General features: G+C 43.9%; 1 protein-coding gene across 2 annotated transcripts in view; it reads left to right on the plus strand.

Annotated features, from left to right (window-relative positions):
• Positions 1–23,342, plus strand: part of GALNT14 (polypeptide N-acetylgalactosaminyltransferase 14) — a 322,644-nt gene that overhangs the window by 259,873 nt on the left and 39,429 nt on the right. For both annotated transcript variants that reach the window (XM_063124153.1, XM_063124154.1), the window contains exon 6: positions 12,247–12,368. In XM_063124153.1, coding sequence (XP_062980223.1) covers positions 12,247–12,368 — 122 coding nt within the window. The remainder of the gene's footprint in view (positions 1–12,246; positions 12,369–23,342) is intronic.

Raw genomic sequence — 23,342 nt, forward strand, 5'->3', positions numbered from 1 at the left:
CATTACGATCCGTTCCTCAGACAACTCTCTGCACTCTGTGGTTCCTAGTTTTTACTATTCTTTGTAGCAGAGAGACGCAGACAGCTTTCCGGCAGATTCTTGTGTTCTCCCTTTTTTATTCTCTCCCCTTCTGCAGTTTAGAATGCAGTACTCACAGTGAGGTGGGATCAGTGGCGTCATGGTAAATTTTGAGATACAGGCACGCTTCATGACAATCCCTCTAGCTGTAACCCCAAGGAGAGTTCAAAAGCTGGAGATCTATATCAACAAGCCAGTTCTAGCAATTTTCCTCTCCACTAGGAGCAGGCCTTTCGTAAAGCTAATGGTTCTTAATCACCCATTCGTCCAAGATCAAGGGCAGTATCCAATGCTGCCTCTCTGCTTACGCAATTGTCGTAGTGCTAACATAAGCATAGTATAAACTGGCACAAAGGGTTTTCCGAGGAGTGGCAATGTTGTATAATGCCCCAAGCCACCCCAAAATACTTTGCATTACAGCAGGGAACAATATATTGTTTCAACTGCCCCCCACCCCCCAGCTACTATGAAGATTGCAGCTAAGCTCAGAGGAAACAGGGAAGTCTGAGAGGGTGGCAGATGTCATCATAGTCCCTGCTGATATAATAGAGCTAGTGCTACTTTCTGGTGAGCCCTGGCTCTACTACACTAGGGATGTCAGAGGAATCTGAAATAGATTCAGATGACTTTAGATTTCTTTGAATTCAAGCCAAGGATTCTGCAGTGGATCGGCTTTTTCTGAATCGTGCAGATTCTGCAGACTTGCAGACCATTTTTTTTTTTTTTTGCTTTCTGAAATAGTACACAAATTTAGTTATATGAAAATATGAATGTTAGTGGGAAGCATGCTAAATATATGCATTTTTAAATACACAAACACACACACACACACAACTTTTTATATGTCTTTGATCTCTCTTCAGCCTCTGCTGTGTAGCCCTTTTTTGTGTGAGCCTCTCTCTGCTCATAGATTGTATGCTGAGCTTTGCCTTGTCTTTGGTGAGTGCTCCCTCCCTCCATGGCAGCCATCTTGTGGTGGAACCCATGACAGTTTCTCAAATTGCCAAATGTGCGCATAGGCCCCCCCAAAAGTTGCCTACCCCTGTGCTAACGTATAAAAGGCGGCTGGGTTCAAATACCACTGTAGCTAAAGATTCGCTTAATATTCATGGATAGAGGCTTTCTTTTCTCAGCCTGAGTTCCCTATCTGTACACAAATAATAGTAATCTTCTCCTCACATGGATGTTTCACTGACAAATAAAGGCTACGCTGTACCTTCCAAAGCAGAAGTGCCTTGTATACTGAAAGCTGAATGTGTTCCTTTCTTCCAATTCAATTGCTGTTCTGATTCAGCTGTGATTACAAGTATTTTGGTTTGGGCCAATTTTACAGCTTGGTTACCAGTCGGGGACGCCTCCCTGAGCCAGTTTGAACCAGTAGTAAAGTCACACTCCATCACAATTACTGATCTGACAAAGCAAGAGGAAACCAGTAAAGGATATAAATTTGGTCACATTAAAGCTTTCCTTGAATTAAATAATCAATAAACACTCAATTTTATATGTGCAATGCGTATTTATTTTTATGGAGGCAGTTTAAAATCATAAGTAACAAGTAAAGAGGGTCCTATGTAAAAGGAGCCAGTCTCAGCTGTGGCTAAATGATTAAGTAGAAGCTTCACAATAGGAGAAATTGTGATGCTCGTTCGCTCTTTCCCAGTTTAGGCAAAGGCAAAGTGAAGCACAGAGCTATGCCAATAATCAGGATATTCACTGTGAATCAGTGAAATATTTGAAGGAGTATAATTCATGTAACTCCTATACGTTACTGCCTGTTTTGGAGGCTCTGGAGTGAACTGCCCTCCCCCAGTTCTCTTTTTGTACATAAACAGTTAAGGGTAGGGATGTCGTGGGCGTCCAATCTGATCTTACCCCCGCTACCCCGGATCCAGCTCACCAGGCCACAGTGTGTTCATGTGCTCTGAGTGCCTGCGCAGCCTGATGAACTCCTGACAGTCCTCCACCCTGGTCCAGAGTTTCCACTGCTGTGCAAGATAGGAAATACACAACTTCCAGAGCCTCCATTGTACAGTGGTTCTTCTGACCGAATGGGGGTGTTCAACCGGTTCTGGATGGGGTTGCACTCCCCCTGAAGGATCAGGTTTGTAGCTTGGGGGTTCTCCTAGAACAATCTCTGTCACTTGAGGCTCAGGTGGCCTCGGTGGCACGGAGTGCTTTTTACCAACTCCAGTTGGGGACCCAGCTACGCCCCTATCTGGACAGGGATAACCTAGCTTCAGTTGTCCATACTCTGGTAATCTCTAAATTAGATTACTGCAATGCCCTCTACATGGGGCAGCCTTTGAAGATGGTTCGGAAGCTGCAGCTTGTGCAGAATGTGGCGGCCAGATTGATAGCTGGAACAGGGAGGTTTGAGCATATAACACCGATTCTGGCCCGCTTGCATTGGCTGCCTATACATTTCTGAGCCCAATTCAAGGTGCTGGTTTCAACCTATAAAGCCCTACATGGCTTGGGAACGCAATACCTGATGGAACGCCTCTCCCAACATGAACCTACCCGTACACTGTGCTCAACATCTAAGGTCCTCCTCCGAGTGCCTACTCTGAGGGAAGCTCGGAGGATGACAACAAGGGAGAGGGCCTTTTCAGTGATGGCCACCTGACTGTGGAATGATTTCCCTGATGAGGCTTGCCTGGCACCAACACTGTTATCTTTCAGGTGCCAGGTCAAGACTTTTCTCTTCTCCCAGGCATTTAACAGCATTTAGCAACGCTAAGTTTGTTTTTTAACGGACCCCAGAACTGTTGTTTTTTTAAATGGATACTGTTGTTTTTATACTGTTGTTTTTATGTTTCTGATGGTTTTTAAATTTTGTATACTTTTTAATGTTTACTGTTTAAACTTTTGTGAACCGCCCAGAGAGAGTTGGCTATGGGGCGGTATATAAATGTAACAAAATAAATAAATAAATAAATAAATAGCCTTCTCGGGCACTTGACAAGAGTCCATCCCAGCCGGACGCGGGTGACTCCATCCAAAATAAATTGAAGAGAATTTAACAAGGTTTGCAAATTTCCAGGATGGAAAAACCTTGACTTTTTTAAAAAAAATGAATGTGAGAAAGCAAAACTGCCCATTTTGTCGATCCAGGTCCAGGGGTTTGAGCACTTAGCTCTGGGTTCGAATCCCTGCATTTTCAGTCTTGTTAGTGGTGCTAAATTAGGGTTGCTAGCTCTTTTTTTCTGACAGGCACTTTGTTTTCAACAGCTACAGGGCAGGCAGGTACAACATGGTCCACTCAGTGGACTCTGATTTTGGGGTGGTGGTGAATCCATTGTGGATTTCAGTCAGAACCAGCTGGAACTCTAAGGGATCTATCCAAGGCACCAAATCTATAGAGCCAGTGTAGTGTAGTGGCTAAGGTGTTGGACTGGGATTTGGGAGATCTGGGTTCTAGTCCCCACTCAGCAATGGAAACCCACTGGGTGACTTTGGGCCAGTCACATACTCTCAGCCCAACCTACCTCACAGGGTTGTTGTTGTGAGGATAACATGTTGAGGAGGAGGATTATGTAAGCCACCTTGGGTTCCTTGGAGGAAAAAAGGCAGGATATAAATGTAATAAATAAATAAATCTATTTGGGGTATGTGTGTTAGGGTTACCATCCTGGCAGCTTGTGACTGGAACCCACTTCCCCACCGACCAAATTGAACAGGTTCAGCTATTCCCAACCAATTTTCACTGGTTGGGAATAGCTGAACCTGTTCAATTTGGTTGGTGCCAATAAGTGACAATTTCATTTCAGTTCATTTTGTATACTTTTCTTCATATTTAAAATAATAGTAATAATAATAATAATAATAATAATTATTTCTTACCTGCCTCTCCCTCTGGATCGAGGTGGGGTACAACACAAATACAAAACAACATAAAATACATACAATTGATTAAAAACATATAAAACTAATATATTATTAAAAGGCAGCACATTATTAAAAGGCCTCTTAAAATTCAACTGGGTAGGCCTGCTGGAAGAGATCAGTCTTTATGGCTTTCTTACATTCCGCAAGACTGTTAAGTTGGTGAATCTCTCCTGGCAGGCCATTCTACAGTCTGGAAGCAGCAGAAGAGAAGGTCCTCTGGGTAATGGTTGTCAGCCTAGTTTTTGCCGACTGGAAAGTTCTCCCTAGAGGACCTGAGTGTGTGGGGTGGATTGTATGGGGGAGGGCGATCCCACAGGTAACTTGGACCCAAACCATGTAGGGCTTTAACGGTGATAACCAACACTTTATGCTTTGCCCGGAAACTAATTGGCAGCCAGTGTAGTGATTTTAATGCTGATTTTAAAGCTTGGGACAGAAAGAACTTGAGATTTAAAGAAAACTAAAATGTAGGAGAAAGTGAAACTGACATATTCACCCATCCCTAATTTCAGTCCATACTGAAGGGCCTGGCTCTTTGGGGGCAGGCCAAGGTGGTGGCCAGCATGAGTGCTCGCAAGGTGAGCACTCCCGGGCTCACCAACCCCTAAGAACAGCACAGAAGAAGTAGTGATAGAGATTTGAGTGCAACACTGAGCAGAGGAATGCTGGAATCTCAACACCTTCTCCATGCTGCATATCTTCCTTCTGGACAGGAAGGGAGATTCAAACTAGGCTGCACCACAAAGAAAAATAACCCTCCTCTCCCTGGTGTGTTCTGACCTCTCCCCTCCCATCAACTTTCTTCCAAGAAAAACAGGCTGGCAGGCAGCTGTGTTACCCTGTTGGTATAGGAACTGCTGCAACAATACTCCTTCCTGCGTTGCTGAAGGAGACGCTTGGAATCACATGGAAGGAGCCATTCTGAGGCTCCTCCCTATCTCAGATGGGGCCTTCAGAGCTTCAGGATGGCTCCTACTCATCTCAGCATTACCCCAGTTTCAAAAAGGCCATCCGGAGGAAGTACAGAGTAGATAGCTCGCATGGATAGGAGAAAAGCAATAGGGAGTCATTTTCCTCCCTCCATTGCTGGGAGGCTGTCCTTGAGTGGGGTGCAGGACTCTCCCTTTATCACTTCCCGTTCATATTAGCCTGCTGCAAAATTGCTGCTAAGCAGGCATCTTTTGACAGAGATCATTTTGTTAAGGTGACTTTTTTTAAAAAAAGCAATTATTTGTGTTATTAGTTAAGGGGAACTTATCTTATTTAGATATTCTGTACACTGCACTATTGGGGTTTTTTTTACTGGCAAATTAATCAGTTAGTGCCCAAGAGTTAAATGAGTTTTCTATTCAAGGAAAACTTTTAATCTGTTGACATTCGTAGTCTTCAGGCAGCCTTTATTACTTTGCCTACCTGAAATTTCTATTACTGCTGCTGGAAATTCATTTTCGTAGGTTAGTGTACTGTGAAATCAACATCCTCCACTAACCAAATTCTGCCAATCTGGTCTACTTCACATTAGAGGAAATGGAAAGTACGTCTTGCTAAAATGTACCCAATGCTTCCCCTTCCATTTGGTGGACCACCCATAGGCACTTTCCTCTAGGCCTGCCTTCCCCAACCTGGTGCCCTCCAGATGTGTTGGGCAACAACTCCTGTCATCTCCAAGCCGCATGGACACCAAATTAGGGAAGGCTGCTTAAGGTGTACTCCAGATTATTACAACCGAATCTTTAATTCCTTGTCTTGGCTGAAAGAACCAAATTAGACTTTACTTGGATCCAAAAAAATAAAAAGGCCCTCAAGTTTAAATAGCAAAATACCTGTTGTGTTGCCAATTGTGAATGCTTTCCCTGCATTTGATGGTTACTTTTCCCTGCAGAAGAGAGAAACAGCAACTTTGAAAAGATTATGCCCTTTTCCACTCCCAGGGTTGGCCATCACAATGTGCTTGCACTATTCACAATTGGCAGTGAGATACATGTATTTTGTTATGAAGGTGGAAAAAAATAAAATTTGAATTGATCCTGAGGGGCAAACTAGACATCCAAATTGGGCCTGTTCAGACAACGTGCTAAGCTATGGTTAGGCAGCTTTTTGCAGCAAGTAGTTTGTGAGCATGTTTAAAGCGTGGTTATGTAGCCACCATGGTTAAGAATGGTTCACACAACACACCAAGTCATGGTTCACATGACATCCTAAGCCATAATGTTTCGTTCAAAATGCTTAACCACTGTAGCTTAGCATATTGTCTGAACAGGGTTATAATAAAACTCATTATGTTTAGCTCAAAACATCTAACCAGCATGGCTTAGCATGTTGTCTGAACAAGGCCATTGTGTGTCTCAGAATGTGAGTTTATTTTATTTTATTATTTATTAAAACATTTGTATCCCACACTATATCACTAGAATCTCATGGTGTACAAATAAAATCATACAAACAATATAAAAGAATAAATATACCCAGCTAAAAACAAATTAAGCCAAGCTAAAAACCAGTACTGAATTTAAAAGCAGTACAGCCAATTAAACCAATTAAAACTAAGTGCAAGCTTGGTGAATTAGCCACCAAAGGCTTTATTAAAAAGCCATGTCTTAACTTGGTGCCAAAAAGAAGCCAGAGCTGGAGCCAGTCAGGCCTCCAAGGGGAGGGTATTCCACAGCTGAGGTGCCACAACAGAGAAAGCCCTCTCCAATATCCCACCATAGCATATGTCTCACATTGCTGGGACGTGGAGGATGGCTCCTCCAACAGATCTCAAGTCTCGGGCAGGTATGTATAGGCAGAGGCTGATCGTGTGATGTGGGCTCAGAGGCCATTTAAAATGCAGCATGAGAAGGCAGGAGAAGGATTCTGAATTCTGCCTTGACCATTCCCCTTGCTCAAAGATGCTTCTTCCCGGCTGTGGAAGAAGCATCTTTGAGGAGAGGAAGTGGGAGAAGGAGTTTCAGGAAATGCATTGATGGGAGATGGGTTGAGCACCCCATTCCTTTCCACCCATGTTATGCCTTAATCCCACCCCCTCCATTTTCCACTTTAATTCAAATGTGCAGCAGCCCAGTTTGGATACACTCAGTTCAGATGCTACCATCACATCCTGTTGATTTCCCTAAATTTGGGGTTCCATTAAAGTTTAGTCAGGACTATTGATGGATGGGTTCCCTCAGTTCCACTCCATGATTGTTCTGATGTTCACATATCCCTTCAGTTCCACTGAATTTGAATTCCAGCAAGGCTTCCAGATTTCGCAATGTTAGTAGCAGAATACATTTCACAGATATTCCCTCACACAATAACAATTTAAAAATATTTTAAAACTATTCCAATGCATAATTTTGCAAAGGCAATGGGAGTACTTTTAAATTTTCCTTACGGCTTTCTTAGGTAGCTGGCTTATTCACTCCAGACGAACATGGCTAATTCTCTGCAGATCAAAGTTTGACTGGAGAGCCTTCCTTTGTCTGCTCACAGGTTTCCGGGTCATTATTTTCTCTGAAAATGTCAGCCCCTGCTACCTCGGGCAAACCAGAAGTTGGCCTCCGCCGTTTGTAATCATTCACCTTCCCCCCCCCCCATTAGCTCTTCTTATGCTATTCACATCCATTCCTCCTGTATTCCCTCCAACCTTTCCCTTAATGACTCATGTCAGCACAAATGAGTAAAACTAAATTGCTCGTCATAAGTAAAGTTGGAGAATTGGATGACTCCCCCTCTCTTCCAGCCTGTGACTCCTAGCAGAGCACAGGCTTAGAGAGAGGGGAAAGAATCATAGAATAGTAGAGTTGGAAGGGGCCTATAAGGCCATCAAGTCCAACCCTCTGCTCAATGCAGGAATCCACCTTAAAGCATAACTGAAAGATGGCTGTCCAGATGCCATCTAGTGAAAGCCTCTAGTGCCCACGACCTCCCTAGGTAACTGGTTCCATTGTCGTACTGCTCTAACAGTCAGGAAGTTTTTCCTGATGTCCAGATGGAATCTGTCTTCCTGTAAATTGAGCCCATTATTCCGTGTCACCAAGAAATCCCCTCATTCTTTTTGCATGCGTTGCTGTGCTGGCTGGAAGATGGGAAACCTGAGTGTCTCTTTCCTCTTTCTTCCAGCAGGCAAATCCCAGAAGAATAAATGGATCCCAAAGGTTTTAAGTGTGAAGCCATGACCTCTGGGGTGGGATCCAGTATCATAGAATCATAGAGTTGGAAGGGTCCTACAAGGCCATCAAGTCCAACCACCTGCTCAATGCAGGAATCAATGTACATGGGGTTCCCTGCTAATCGCCCTTCAAGAAACTGACCAAGCCTAGACCTGCTTAGCTTTATCAAGGTTACAGCATCCCATGCCATCACACCAGATAAGCTGGTAGAAGGATTTTCCATAAGCATCCTTAGTTAGAACAGATTAACCTAACACTCTAGGCATGTCTAATACTGGCTTGAGGGAATAATTGAATTCAGGCTGGCTGTTACAATGAAATGATGGATCTTTCCACAACTCATTCACAGTGGGACCTGTGTAGTGTTGTGCAGCTGGACTCGAACCAAGGACACTTTGAGATTTCAAAACTCTGTTCAACCTTAGGGTGACCCTATGAAAAGGAGGTCAGGGCTCCTGTATCTTTAACAGTTGTATTGAAAAGGACATTTCAGCAGGTGTCATTTGTATACATGGAGAACCTGGTGAAATTTCCTCTTCATCACAGCAGTGAAAGCTGCAGGTGCCCTGCCCTCTTTTAAATCTGGTCACTCTAGTATAGCTCCTGCAGCTTTAACTGTGGTGACGAAGAAGAAATTTCACCAGGTTCTCCATATATACAAAGGACGCCTGCTGAAATTCCCTTTTCTGTGCAACTGTTAAAGACACAGGAGCCCTGTCTTCCTTTTCATAGGGTCACCCTATTCAACCTTGAAGCCTCAGGGACTTGCAAGTATCCTGTGGAGGGGATCGTCTCCTCCCTGTTGCAGCTGCCCTGCTTTTTTCTGCTAGTCAGCCAATTTCAGCTGTCTAGCTGGGGGTCTTGGGGTTTGTATTTTTAAAACCTTTACTTGGGTTTTATTCACTGTACTTTTATGCTATGTTACAGCTAGTACCAGTGAAGTAGCAGAGTAACAGCGGTTCTTAACTATGAAATCAGCAAAGACCAAATTAAGTTCAAGACAGTGTCTATTTTGTTTGGTACAAAAATAAAATATTTTACTGATAAATATAACACAATTATGGCAAGACAATGTACACTAACATACTCACATACTTGGTCAAAGATACAGCTTACAGCATTGTTCACAACAGCAGAGAGAGCATTTAAACTGGTTACAATGATCCAAATCTCTCTTTATATACACTTCCCTGAACAAATGATGAAACCACTAATTGGCAATCATGAGAAAATTACACTTGTGCAACATTCCAATTATTCAATAAAGTCCACCTGCAAACTTGACCTTTAAGCTGATTGACTGATGCTGAGTCTTCAGTTCTTCCAGGTTTTGCAGACTTGTACAGAAATATGGAAAAGTACAAAAACCAGTCCAGTCCAGGACTTCAACAGGGGGCTTCAGAGCAGGAGGAAGAAGGCCATGCGCCACTTAGGAAGCTGTCTAACCACGCTTCCGAAATCCCTTCCCCTCCCCTGGGAACCCTCCTTTCCGCCCTCTCTGTGCTCGGTTTACCGTGCATGGAGAGGCAGCCAGTGCGGTCCTCTCCATGCGGGCTGTGAGGGGGAGGGAAGCACAGTGTTCTGGCTTTGACCTCGCAGTGCTGTCTAGGAGCTCAGAGCCAGAAAATGGACACATCCAGTGTTCCCCCAGATGCTGTCGAGGGGACACAGGATTGCTCCCTTAGTGACTTTGGGCCAAGTCCTGTCTCTTAACCTAACCTGTCTCTCAGGGTTGTTGTGAAGAATGAGGTAAAACCCGTGTACTCTGCATGAACTCCGGCAACAAGGGACAGGGCCTTCTCAGTGGTGCCCCCCCCCCAATTATGGAACAATCTCCCCGACAAGGCCCGCCTGTTGCCGACATTGTTATCTTTTCAGCCCCAGGTCAAGACTTTTCTCTCAGGCATTTAGCAGCATGCAATGATTTTTTTTAGCTGACCGCAGACATGTTTTAGGTTTGGCCAGCAGCTCAATGGCTGTTTTTAGATGTATGTTGTCTTTGGTTATACTGTCTATTTTATGTTTTTATGGGTTTGTTTTTTGTATATCATTTTTAATGTTTTAATCTTTTGTAAACCATCCAGAGAGCTTTGTCTATGGGGCGGTATAGAAATGTAATAATAATGATAATAATAATAATAATACCCTATTTCTTTGATTCTAAGACACACTTTCCCCCCATATAAACATCTCTAAAAATGGGGTGCATCTTAGAATCGTGGGTGTGTCTTAGGTTTTTTTTTTCTGTTGGTGGTACTGAAATTAGTGTGCATCTTACAATTGATGGCGTCTTACAATCGAAGAAATACGGTAATACACTTTGATAAAAGATGTGATAGATCAGCATGGCCACCAATGATAACAGTGATTACCTAATCTGAAAAAACTGCAGGCAAGGGATTGCTCTGCTATGCAAGATAGTATTGAAGTAATGCTGATAGTACTGATAGTACTAATAGTAGTGAAGTAATCTCAGGCTCTGGTCTGGCCCTGTCCACCCAGACTGACTGGCCGTCCCAAGACTTACTCAACATGGACACCAATGTTTATATGAATGTGCCCTTATTCTCATAAGGTCTATGAGTTCAAATTGGCTCTGGGGGAGTCAGTGCTAGTAAAGATGTTCAAAGGGGGTCTGAACTAAATCAGACACCCCCCTTCTCAGTTTTAAAGAATTGCTCTATTAATAAATCCAGCAAGTCTCAGCTGTAGCTTATTAGCCAGAAAATTAGAACAGGCAAAACAAAGCCTGGGGTCTTCTTTTTAAAGCTGTTTGTTCTAACGAAACAGACGAGATGAGCTCATGCCGCCTCTCTGGGATTTTTTTTAAAATACATTTAATTAAATTGTATTTTAAAGATTAAGTAGATACATACAGAAGATGAATATTGCCACAGCAGGCTCTAGGGGCTATTAGTGAAAACCTCTCTGCTCACTTTCCCTCCCCAAACCATAGTCTAAATTAATATTTTCCAACCTTTGTTTGCAGGACTAATAAATAAAAAGAAAGTGTTTACTAAACGAATCAGAGATGTCTTATGTAGACCTTTGTGAGTGTGTGTTCTACATTAGGTGTGGAAGGAGGGTGATTTGGTAGGTTTTTAGAGTTAGATTCTAGCTTAGTTATATTGCTGTAAATGAAGTGCAGGTGTGCTTAGTCACCGACTTCCATTCCATTGATAAGACTTCCTTCTCAATTGCTACAATATTGTTTCAGTGCTGATACTGGTGCGTTGTTCCACATACATGAATGAATCCAGAGGAAAGGGATGCCATATTCTATGGGGTATCTACCAAACCTTCTTCCACCCTCACAGAAAAAAAATCCTATAACTCCCAGCATTCCCCAGCCTCATTCAACATTAGAGGATTTACTTCCAAGTAAAATTCATAATGCGTATGTACTCCAGATGGTTAACAATTCAGGGATTCCGATGATAGAGGAACTCTTAACATCACCCCCACCCCCACCCCCTGCACACCACATAGTCTATCTCTAACCAAACACTTTCAGCTTGGAAGAAAAGGCTGAGGCCTGATCCAGAGGGCCATCTCTCCTGATGTGGGCCTCATTTGAAAACTGCTTAAAATTGCCCTTGAATAATAGCTGTAACTTCCATGTTGTTCAACATTTGTGTAACTTCCATACGGTTTGACATCTCATGACCCAGATTAGGCCCTGATGTATGTTTTTTCCTCCATCAAATAATCCTAGTAGTAGCATGTGGAGGCATAGCGACAGTCTATAAGGAAGCAAAACCAATAGAAGTTGCCGAATGCATCTAGAAGGGAGAAGCGCTTCTTGCTTGGTCGCTTGGGGTGCAGTCCTATGCCTGTTCAGACAGGGGGGAGAAGTCCTACAACTCCCAGTTGGCTGAGGAATGCTGGGAGTTGTAGGACTCCCCCCCTCCGGCCATGTCCATACAGACATAGGATGGTGCCTTTAAGCACCTAAAATGGCATGACACAAATGGTTACGACAGGACTGAAAATGAAAGAAATGTAAAGGAGCATCTGTGCTGAGGGAGGGGATTGCTTCTGTGTGCATGCCTGGCTCGCAGTGCATTCGTTGCTTAGAAGTTCAAGGCAGTCAGACCTGTTCTTGAGTTTGTGTACATCTTAACAGGTTTGATCCGGTCCCGCATTCGAGGAGCAGATGTGGCCCAGGCAGGAGTTCTTACCTTTCTAGACAGTCACTGTGAGGTGAACAAGGACTGGCTGCTACCTCTCCTACAAAGGATCAAAGAGGTAAGTGTTCTGGATGGGGTTACACTCCCCCTGAAAGACTGTGTTCGCAGCTTGGGGGCGCTTCTGGATCCGTCGCTCCAAATGACAGCCCAGATAGATGCGATGGCCAGGAGTGCCTACTATCAGCTTCGGCTGATACACCAGCTGCGCCCCTTCCTAGAGTTGGAAGACCTAAAGACAGTAGTGCACGCACTGGTAACTTCGAGGCTCGACTTCTGTAATGCGCTCTACATGGGGCTACCTCTGTGCCTAATCCGGAAGCTTCAATTAGTCCAAAATATCGCAGCCAGGCTGGTCACTGGTACATCTAGGGGTGACCACATTACACCAGTCTTAAAATCTCTTCACTGGCTGCTGATTAGTTTCCGGGCGAAGTATAAAGTGTTGGTTATTATCTTTAAAGCCCTACATGGTTTGGGTCCAGGCTACCTGTGGGATCGCCTTCTCCCGTACAATCCGCTCCGCACACTCAGGTCCTCTGGGAAGAACCCACTTCAGCTAGCAAAAACTAGATTAACAACTGTTACCCAGAGGACCTTTTCTTCCGCTGCTCCCAGACTGTGGAATGGCCTGCCGGAGGAGATTTGTCAACTTGACAGTCTTTTAGAATTTAAAAAAGCAATAAAGACTGATCTATTCCGGCAGGCCTATCCAGTGAAATTTTAGAATGTTTTCAGGATGTTTTAATCATGTATGGTATGTTTTAATTCGTTTTAATGTGTATTTTATATCATGTTTTGATACTGTTTGTTTTATACTTTGAACTGTTTTAGTTTTTGTGAACCCAGGGAGCTTCAGCTATTGGGCAGTATAAAAATGCAATTAATAATAATAATAATAATAATAATAATAATAATAATAATAATAGGAGGAGGAGGATCTCAGCTGGCCGGTATGTATGCCGGACGTAGTCCCGGGCATTGACTGTGCTGACGTGCAGCCTTCAGATACGAGAGCAACTGGCAAAAAAGCCCTTAGAGGCTGAGCATTACAGTAGAAATAACTGCACACTGGGGCCATAGGAAGCTGCTTTCTACCAGATCAGGCTATTTTTTCATCTCGTCTAGTATCTAGTATTAGACTTTCCCATCACCCTTTTATTTGGACAACAGGGATTAGAGCCAGGACACCTGGCCTGCCCAACATATGCTCTACCTATACCATGGAGCAGTGGAGGCTGGTGGCTCTGATTTCAGTGGGGCTGTGGATCCATTCTGGGTTTCAGTCAGAACCAGGCAGAACCCTAAAGGAGCTGTCCAAGATGCTGAATCCCACCCAGTAAAAAATAGATTCAGCACCTTGGATAGCTCCTTTATAATTCTGGCTGCTTCTGAGTGAAACCCAGAATGGATTCACAGCCCCACCAGCCAGAATGCTGTCCACGAAGATGCAAACAGGCCCTAATGAAGACTTCCATATGAGCTTGTGAATCCCAATTCAAAAGCAACAAAAGAGATCAAAACCTATAAACGACACCCAGTAAAAAAAACCAAAACAGCTATGCCAGGTAAAGCCCACCCATGCACAGTGGTCTTTATTTCAAACACATTTTGTGACCTGCTTTTTAAAACATTTTTACAAAGTAGGCAATATTTGCAGTTAAAATAAGCCCACTGGGGCAGAAAATGTCCTTCTCTTGGTATGTTTCTGAAGTCAAGGCATGTTCAAACCCATTTCAAGAGGATGGCTGAACAGACCATCCCGGTTACCCTATGAGCAAAGTGGCACTTGCGGAGAAGCGGAGGACCATTCTGCAGAGCGAGCAAAGAAGGGACCATCCCTTGTGTATGCAAATTATGTTTCCAGAGCCCCAGGGCTCCTGTCAGAGTTGCTGAGTGGTACAAGGGGAATAGGCGGGCATGGCTCCAGCCAAGTTTTTAATTAGGCCTATGTTCAATTCCCAGTGCGGAGTGATTTAGGGGAGTGAAGGCGCTTTGAATAGGGGCTGAATTTAATTTCATGCAAATTAAGCTTTAATAAATTGATTTAATGGGAATTAAATCCTGCTGATTTTTTTTCACAGCAGACAATAGCGTTCTCTTTCTGGTAAAGACAGAAACATGAGATTAAAGCGCCAATATTGCCCTTCTCAGTGAGATAAAAGCACTGCTATTGTGTCCTCATAGCCTTTCCATGCAGACGGAGAGCGCTTCACTACTGGCCTCTGGCCATGTATCTCGTCGCTTCAGGGAACCCAATTTTGCCACCCTTGACCGGATGTTGCTGTCTGTAAAAAGGGAGCATAAACATCGCCCTAAGGCAGCCTTCCCTAATCTGAGGTACTGGACTACAGACATTAGCAAGGGATGATGGGAGTTGTAGCCAAAACTTATTCAGAGGGTGCCAGGTTTGGGAAATCTCCATTGCATTGTTTATGTTCTGAGTCGATATATGCAAATAGAGGAGAAAGTATAGCTGTGATCAGAAGTAACTGTGTTAAATGTTAGTTCAATTTATTAATGGCATTAGCCATAGGCTATAGCATATACTGAATAGAAATAGAACTTATTCCAAGTACAGGCAAAACAACTACAGAAGACATTCACAAATCAAATTATCTCCAACACAACAATCCTAACCCTTGCAGCTGGGCTTTTGAACTTCACTTCCTACACCCCTAAATAAGAAAAACAACAACAACAACAACAACAACATGAAAGGTTTTTTTCTTATTTAGGGTCTTCCACCAGTGCTATGTGAGCTGGAGCCTTAGGCCTAATCTACACAAAGCAGGATATTTCACTATGAAAGTGGTATATAAAAGGCAGGAGCCACACTGTATCAATAGGTAGAACTAAGTGAGACACACAGGAAGTTAGATGGAAGAGGAAGTCAGGGACACAGACTTTGGAAATGGTTGGGTTTGCCACAACCTTTACACTTCCGTCCATATGCTGGGCACCTTTCTTTTCTCTTTTCGTGTTGTTTCCCACAGAACATGCACTGTATTTTAGGCAGTCGTCTCTGAGGCTGCCGGCCCTTCTCATTATACTGACTTGACTGGTGTTGGACTGCATGCACCTGCACCTCATGGGTGCCTTCTAATGTCCTAAGCCTCTCTTTAGTAGCTTCAGCTGCCCTAGCAATCTCCAAACAACGAGTCAGTGTTAAATCTGGCTCCCGCAACAGCTTCTCACGGAGATGTTGGTCTGTGGTCCCACAGACAATTCTGTCTCTGATGAGGGAGTCTGTGATAGCCCCAAAATTACAGGTTGTTGCCAAAGTCCTTAGTGCAGTAACATAAGCATCCAGTCTCTCTTCAGACCCCTGCTGCCTCATAAAGAATTGATATCGTTCCATTGTTTCATTTTGTTTAGGTATGCAGTAATCATCCAGCCCTTTTACTAGCTGTTGCAGAGTAGAAGTTGTACTAAACCCAAGAGTTTTGCATATCTCTCGCCCCTTTTCTCCAATCAGATAATATAATAACTTTACCTTTTGCTTTTCTTCCTCTTTTGTGAAGGCAAGATCCAGGTACAATTCAAACTCCTCTTTCCAGTTCTGCCAAGCTTGAGCCAGATTAGGCCCAGTGAAATCCAGTGATGGGGGGGCTTTCAAACCTCGCTCCATAATCCAAAATCTCAAGCTGTTTTTTGTTGTTGACTGACTCCTGAGAGTGCTGAGTCACTGACTGCTGTGTCACCTCCTGATTGGGCGAGTATTCCTTCAATCAAAGTCTGTGTCCCTGACTTCCTCTTCCATCTAACATCCTGTGTGTCTCACTTAGTTCTACCTATTGATACACACACTACTGCTTTATAGCGGTATTGAAGTGCCCTGACAACTGTTGGGGGCCATTTACACATACCATATACCACTTTCATACCGCAATATCCTGCTTGGTGTGGCTCCTGCCTTTTACATACCGCTTTCATACCACTTTCATAGTGGAATATCCTAGTGTAGTATCCCTCAGGCATAGGGACCATACGGGTGAGCTTACCTGCTCAGCCTGCTACTTGCCCCTAGATTACCAGGCAATAACTTCAGTCTTTGCCTTGCTGGATTCTTTTATTACTGAAACTTCCTAGAACAGTGACACTCCAAACTCCCTCAGCAAGGCCCACAACACCAACTGGAAGAAACAGAGGCTCCGCCCAGGCCTTCGATGAGGACCTGGAGACTAGCTGCTACAGGCCTCTTAAAGGTTCATACATTCACATATCACACCTAGGGTGACCATATGAAAAGGAGGACAGGGCTCCTATATCTTTAACAGTTGCATAGAAAAGGGAATTTCAGCAGGTGTCCTTTGTATATATGGAGGACCTGGTGAAATTCCCTCTTCGCCACAACAGTTAAAGCCGCAGCAGCTATACTAGAGTGACCAGATTTAAAAGAGGGCAGGGCACCTGCAGTTTTAAGTGTTGTGATGAAGAGGAAATTTCACCAGGTTTTCCATATATACAAATGACACCTGCAGAAATTCTTCTTTCAATACAACTGTTAAAGATGCAGGAGCCCTGTCCTCATTTTCATATGATCACCCTAAATATCCTGCTTGGTGTAGATTAGGCCGTACTAATTCCCAGCAGAGTTAAATGTGTATTTTTTTACTTGTAATTTGCTCCAGCATACAAAAGGCTGTATCACACCTCCCAACAAAAAGCAAAAACAAAAGGAGGAGAGCATCCAATCCAGGTCAGAGAAAGAAAAAACGGGTCTCAGGATGCAAATAATTTATTTTCATGAAGGCTGACACGTTTCGGCCTGTACTTTATTCAAAGGCCTTCCACCGGAGGGTTGTTAGAAGATAGTGTCTGCAGATCTCCACTAGCAAGATCATTGTCTCCTGTGATAATCTGTTGTGTCAGGAAGGCCTTTGAATAAAGTACAGGCCAAAATGGTTGGGCTTTTTGAAAATAAATTATTTGCTTCCTGAGAACCTGTTAGTCCTTTTCCTACACCTCATAACAGCCCTTTGAAGTAGGTTATGCTGTGATACAGTGACTTGTCCAAAATGCCATGGCTGATCAGAGATTTCAGCCCATCATCTCCCCTCTCAAAACCCAAGACTCAGGCCCTTTCTACACCTCCCAGCCTTCCAGGAGGGAGGGGGGAGGATCTCGTGATATTCTGTTCATGAGATCCTCCCCCTGGATTCACACACAGCACACAACATCCTGGGAGGAAGGAGGGATGTGACGCTCACCATTTTTAAAGAATATAAAATTGGGGAGATGTGTGCAATTGCGCTCCCAACAAAAATGTAAGTGTTTTTCCCCAACCCTGCTCCCCTCCACCTCGATGGGCATGGAGCGCCTGAAGAGCTCTGTGCCCGATGCTCATTTCCCGCCTCCTTGTGTTTATGTGCGAGGAGACAGAATGAAGCAGGGGCAGGTGCTCACACGTTTCTTGTGGTGCCGGGATGGTCCTGGGACCGCAGAAAAAACAGAAAATCCCCATTTTCTGTTTCCCGGGGTTGTCCCCGGTTGACCCCGGGATCCCCTGTGCGTTATTTGGACGCACAGGGATGACCCCGGAGTGACCTCAGTCTCCTGACCCACAGGAAAGAAACCTTTATCAAGCGACTTTATTATTGTATCCGAATACTAGGCATTAGTTATGCCATTGATGTCGGCTTTTTACATCCTTAATTCTTATTCCAGCACATTTACTCAGGAGCGAATTCCATTGAAGGTCAATGGAACTTACTTCCAAGTGTGCTTCAGCCTGGGAGTGTGGATGGAGAGTGCCTGCCACGGAACGGCCCTTTGGCCTTCTTCACGCCATCTCTGCAACCCCCATCCGCTCACCTAATCTCTGTATCTGAGTGGTGATGGTGCCTTTCCCTCACGAGATGTTGGATGAGTTGCAGCCAGCAGGATGGCAGCTCAAGCTGTATTTCCCTCGCAGCACCAGGGAATGTAGCCCATGCTCAGAGCTGATGTGATGGATGAATGTGGATGCGATATGCAGCAGTGCCGTAGGAATTTCATTACATGGTTGCAGTGGCAGGAGCAGCGGTAGCATGGTCTGAATGAAGCATAAAAGCAAAATGTCACTTCTGTTAACTTCTCTTATTTATAATTTCTCTTTCCTTTTTCCCCTGTTTTTTTTTTAACTTAATCAAAATAGAAGCATGCATGAATACTTGAAACTGGCACGGGTTCAGAGATTTCTTGCACTTCAGTGAGAAATCTGCTTTCAGGGTCAGGGCTCTCCAAAAGGTGGGTCAGGGTGTGTGGGAGATGGAGCGCAAAGTAAGAAGTCTCAAGGTTTGGAGTACAGGGTCCCCAGGGCATACGCAGACAAGCTGGAGCACGTTCAGAGGAGGGCAACGAGGATGATCAGGGGTCTGGAAACAAAGCCCTATGAGGAGAGACTGAAACAACTGGGCACATTTAGCCTGGAGAAGAGAAGACTGAGGGGAGACATGATAGGATAGCACTCTTCAAATACTTGAAAGGTTGTCACACAGAGGAGGGCCAGGATCTCTTCTCGATCCTCCCAAAGTGCAGGACATGGAATAATGGGCCCAAGTTACAGGAAGTAGGGTGACGATATGAAAAGGAGGACAGGCCTCCTGTATTTTTAACAATTGTATTGAAAAGGGAATTTCAGCAGGTGTCATTTGTATATATGGAGAACCTGGTGAAATTTCTTCTTCATCACAACAGTTAAAGCTGCAGGTGCCCTGTCCTTTTTTAAATCTGGTCACTCTAGTATAGCTCCTGCACTTTAACTGTTATGATGAAGAGGGAATTTCACTAGGTTCTCCATATATACAAATGACACCTGCTGAAATTCCTTTTTTTATGCAACTTTTAAAGATACAGTAGCCCTGTCCTCTTTTTCATATGATCACCCTATAGGAAGCCAGATTCTGGCTGGACATCAGAAAAACTTCCTGACTGGAGCAGTACAACAATGGAACCAGTTACCTAGGGAGGTCGTGGCCTCTCCCACACTAGAGGCATTCAAGAGGCAGCTGGACAACCATCTGTCAGGGATGCTTTAAGGTGGATTCCTGCATTGAGCAGGGGGTTGGACTCGATGCCCTTATAAGCCCCTTCCAACTCTACTATTCTATGTTTCTATGATATACAGGAAACAAAGAGAGACAGAGGCAAAGGCAGAGTCACTTGGAAATCAGCCAGTCAGCTTAATACATGGTTTTGAAATGAAAAAAGGCAAAGGTACAGGCCTCAGTTATGCCAAAAGGCCAAACAGCAGTATTGTTGATGACAGTGATTAATTTTATTAATGGTTTTTTTTTCTTCACACACGGTATTCGTGAGTTTTATCTTGTTTTGTAAATCATCCTGGAAGCTCCACCATAGGATGATATATAAAACTTTTATACAGTTTTACTATTCATCATCATCATCATCATCATCATCATCATCAGTTCAATGCCGAATCTATCAATGCCCCCTATTTTGGGGAACTTTTTCTCTCCTTGTTTTTTTCTGCAGCTTTGACAGAGAGGGGGAGAATTTTAGAGAATTTTTCTCCTTGCGGAGGAGGACAGTGTTTCCACATACCTTTTAAAAGTGTAGCTGGTTGTTGAGGGGGCTTCATTCTATTTTTTATTTATTTATTTTTAAAAAACAACACACACTTGGCTCTTGGAGGATCCCGGCAATTCTTCCTGAATGCCTATTGGAGACCATGTGACATTTCCCTCTCCAATGGGCATTCAGGAAGAACTCCTGGGCTCCTGAAAGTAAGTGTGTGTGTGTGTGTGTGTGTGTGTGTGTGTGTGTTAAAGAAAATAGAAAGAAGCCCCTTCAACAACTGGCTACACTTTGAAAGGTATTTGGAAATGTTGCCCCCTTCCCCAAGGAGAAAATTCTCCAAAGTTCTCACACCTCTCCCAGGTTTTTTTTTTGTTTGTTTTTGTTTTGTTTTTTGGCTAGGCTTTTCATTTTAGCCCCACCCCCATGAAATGCCCAAAATTGAAAAATCATTTCTTTTTGATTTTTCACTTATTATTCTTTTTCAGATATGGAAAGGAAGCACTGAGGAAAGAGTGCTAGGTATTTTAAATCTGGAATGGCTCAAGGGTCAGGTTGGTTCTGGGCAAGCATGTTGGAAGCTCCATGCCAGCAATGGGCAGAGCTGCACCCCAAAGTGGGCATGAACCCCCACTGCTGGCATGTGGCCCTACCCCATCCACTCACCAACCCACACTCATGTATGACACACTCATTCTGCCACATACAAGCGCTCTCTCTCTCTCTCTCTTACACACACACACACACTCACTCACACACACACTCATTCTCACGTCACCCCCTCCTCCACTGCAGTCAGGCCTTTAAAAATCGTTTGTTGGTGGCAAGGGAGGCTTTTTAAACCCTGTTTGTAGTGGGGGAGGATTTGTTGTTGTTTTTTGGTGGGGAGGGAAAGATTAGTTAGGGAGGAAAGAAAGTCCTTTATCTCCCTTTATCTCTGATGGGAGATAAGGGCAGGGCCCAGATAGAGTCTTGCTGCGAGCCGTATGTTTACAGAGATGAAGAAGTAGTGTGGCATTGCTACCACAGGCTTGGTGAGAAGAGAGACAGGAGGAGTATGTGGTGCGGTTTGCAGCCAACCCAGAGGTGGTTGGTACTCGACCCAGAACAAGTTGGTGAGTGGCAGATTGAATGGCTGCACATGCCTCATCTCTATTGGGCTGGAGCAATACTACCTACTATTAATTGTTGTAAACCGCCCAGAGAGCTTTGGCTGGGGGGTGGTATATAAATGTAATAAAATAAATAAATAAATAAAAATACTATCAGCTTCAGCTGATACGCCAGCTGCACCCCTTTCTAGAGTTGGAAGACCTAAAGATGGTAGTGCACGCGCTGGTAACTTCGAGGCTTGACTTCTGCAATGCGCTCTACATAGGGCTACCTTTGTGCCTAGTCCGGAAATGTCAATTAATTCAAAATATGGTAGCCAGGTTGGTCAATGGTACACCTAGGGGTGATCATATTACACCAACTTTAAAATCACTACATGGCTGCCAATTAGTTTCTGGGCGAAGTATAAAGTGTTGCTTATCACCTTTAAAGCCTTACATTGGGTCCAGGCTACCTGTGGGATTGCCTTCTCCCATACAATCCGCCCCACACACTCAGGTCCTTTGGGAAGAATCTACTTCAGTCAGCCAAAACTAAGCTGACAACAGTTACCCAGAGGACCTTCTCTTCTGCTGCTCCCAGACTGTGGAATGGCCTGCCGGAGGAGACTCATCAACTTAAAAGTCTTTTAGCATTTACGAAAGCTATTAAGGATGATCTCTTCTGGCAGGCCTACCCAGTGGAATTTTAGGATGTTTTAATAATGTATACTATGTTTTTAATCAATTTTATGCATTTATACTTATTGTTGTTCCCTGCCTCAATCCAAAAGGATAGGCGGGTAAGAACTAAATGTATTATTATTATTATTATTATTATTATTATTATTATTATTATTATTATTATTATTATCTGACTGGCACTGAGCTTCAAAACAACCTGCCAGCAGAACATGCAAGTGTGCGCAGGACCTGTTTTCAGATTGCATAAATCTACAACAAAATGTTGCAGTGTCGCCTCACTTCTAATAGGACTGGATGGGATGGGCAGGGTAACCAGCATGTGATGGCCAAGGAGCCATGTGTATTAGATACACATTCGTCCCCCTTCAGAACTACTGTGTGGATGGACCCTTACACTCTGTTTTATATGCTTGCATTTTTCATTGAGTCAAACTAGAGTTGGTAGCTCAGAGGAATGTGTGTGTTTCTAATTGACATTTCCTTTCTTTTCCTGTGCCCACACTTCACATCTTAATGGTGTGGAAGTCTTTTACCTATAACTGTTTACTACCTTATTTCAAGCCAACATCTCATCCATCTTTTTATGCCAGCATCGAACAGTGTTCGCTGAACTGTATGGAATGTTAATGCTGCCACCTTCAGGCTGGTGCTGGAAGGGCAACTAATTCCCTTCTGCCGTGTTCTTCTGTCCCCCCCCCCCATTCCCCAACAAAGATTAATAGCCTTCTCTTAATTTGTTGCTTGCAGGGACAGTCCATTTTTGGCTTAATAAACTCATATGTTTCAAAGAGATCCAAAATGCATCTGAATCAGCAACTGACCCCCACCGCTCCACCTCACCTATATGTCACTTTCCATTTTTCATCCAGCAAAATAGCTGTTTGGCCAGATTTCTAAAGCATGGCAAGGGTCCAAGAAACAAATAATCTGTATGTATGTATGTGTGTGTAAGCAAGGAACAGTGTAATGGAATGGTAAATTAACAGAGGGCACCAAACCCCAAAGGCTGTTTGAAAGAAAACCGTCTCCCAAGAAGAGTATGTGTGCTAGCTGCACATGCATCTGATGGATATGCGAGGTATAATTACACTGTCTCCTTGATGCTTTGATCATGCTTTTCTGTACCTTGGCTGCATTTGCAGTGCAGTTCCTGTCTTTGTAGAGGCGGATCTCGAATGAGAAATGCTTGCAGCCTCAATGTGTGACTTTAATTCAGAGTCTCGCAGGGGGGGGCTCAGGGCTGGGACATCACAGCAGACACTGATGGTGTTGTTGAGCTCTTCATCATGGGTAGAGCACCTTTTTGCCTGCACTTAGGAAGCTGCCTTCTACTAAGTCAGACCACTGGTCCATCTAGCCCAGTATTGCTGACACTGACTGGCAGCTGCTCTCCAGGGTTTCAGGCGGGATTCTTTTCCTTGCCCTACCTGGACAAGCTGGGGATTGAACCTGGGACCTTCTGCATGCAAAGCATGTGCTCTACCACATTGAGCTATGTAAGGCAATGAAGAAAACATCATCATCATCATCATCATATCTATTTCTTACCCGCCTCTCCACCCATGCAAAATGGGTGGGATTCTTTTGCAGCATCCAGGGGGGGAAAGCAGCAATTTTTCAGTAAGCGATGTTGGGGTTTGAACCAGCCCTGGTCCGAGCCCTTCCCTGTAACAATTCTGATCCAAGACATGAGAATTCCTTCACAAAACTTATTGCTG

The sequence above is a fragment of the Elgaria multicarinata genome, chromosome 4, assembly GCF_023053635.1.
Source record: "Elgaria multicarinata webbii isolate HBS135686 ecotype San Diego chromosome 4, rElgMul1.1.pri, whole genome shotgun sequence".
Classification (NCBI taxonomy): domain Eukaryota; kingdom Metazoa; phylum Chordata; class Lepidosauria; order Squamata; family Anguidae; genus Elgaria; species Elgaria multicarinata.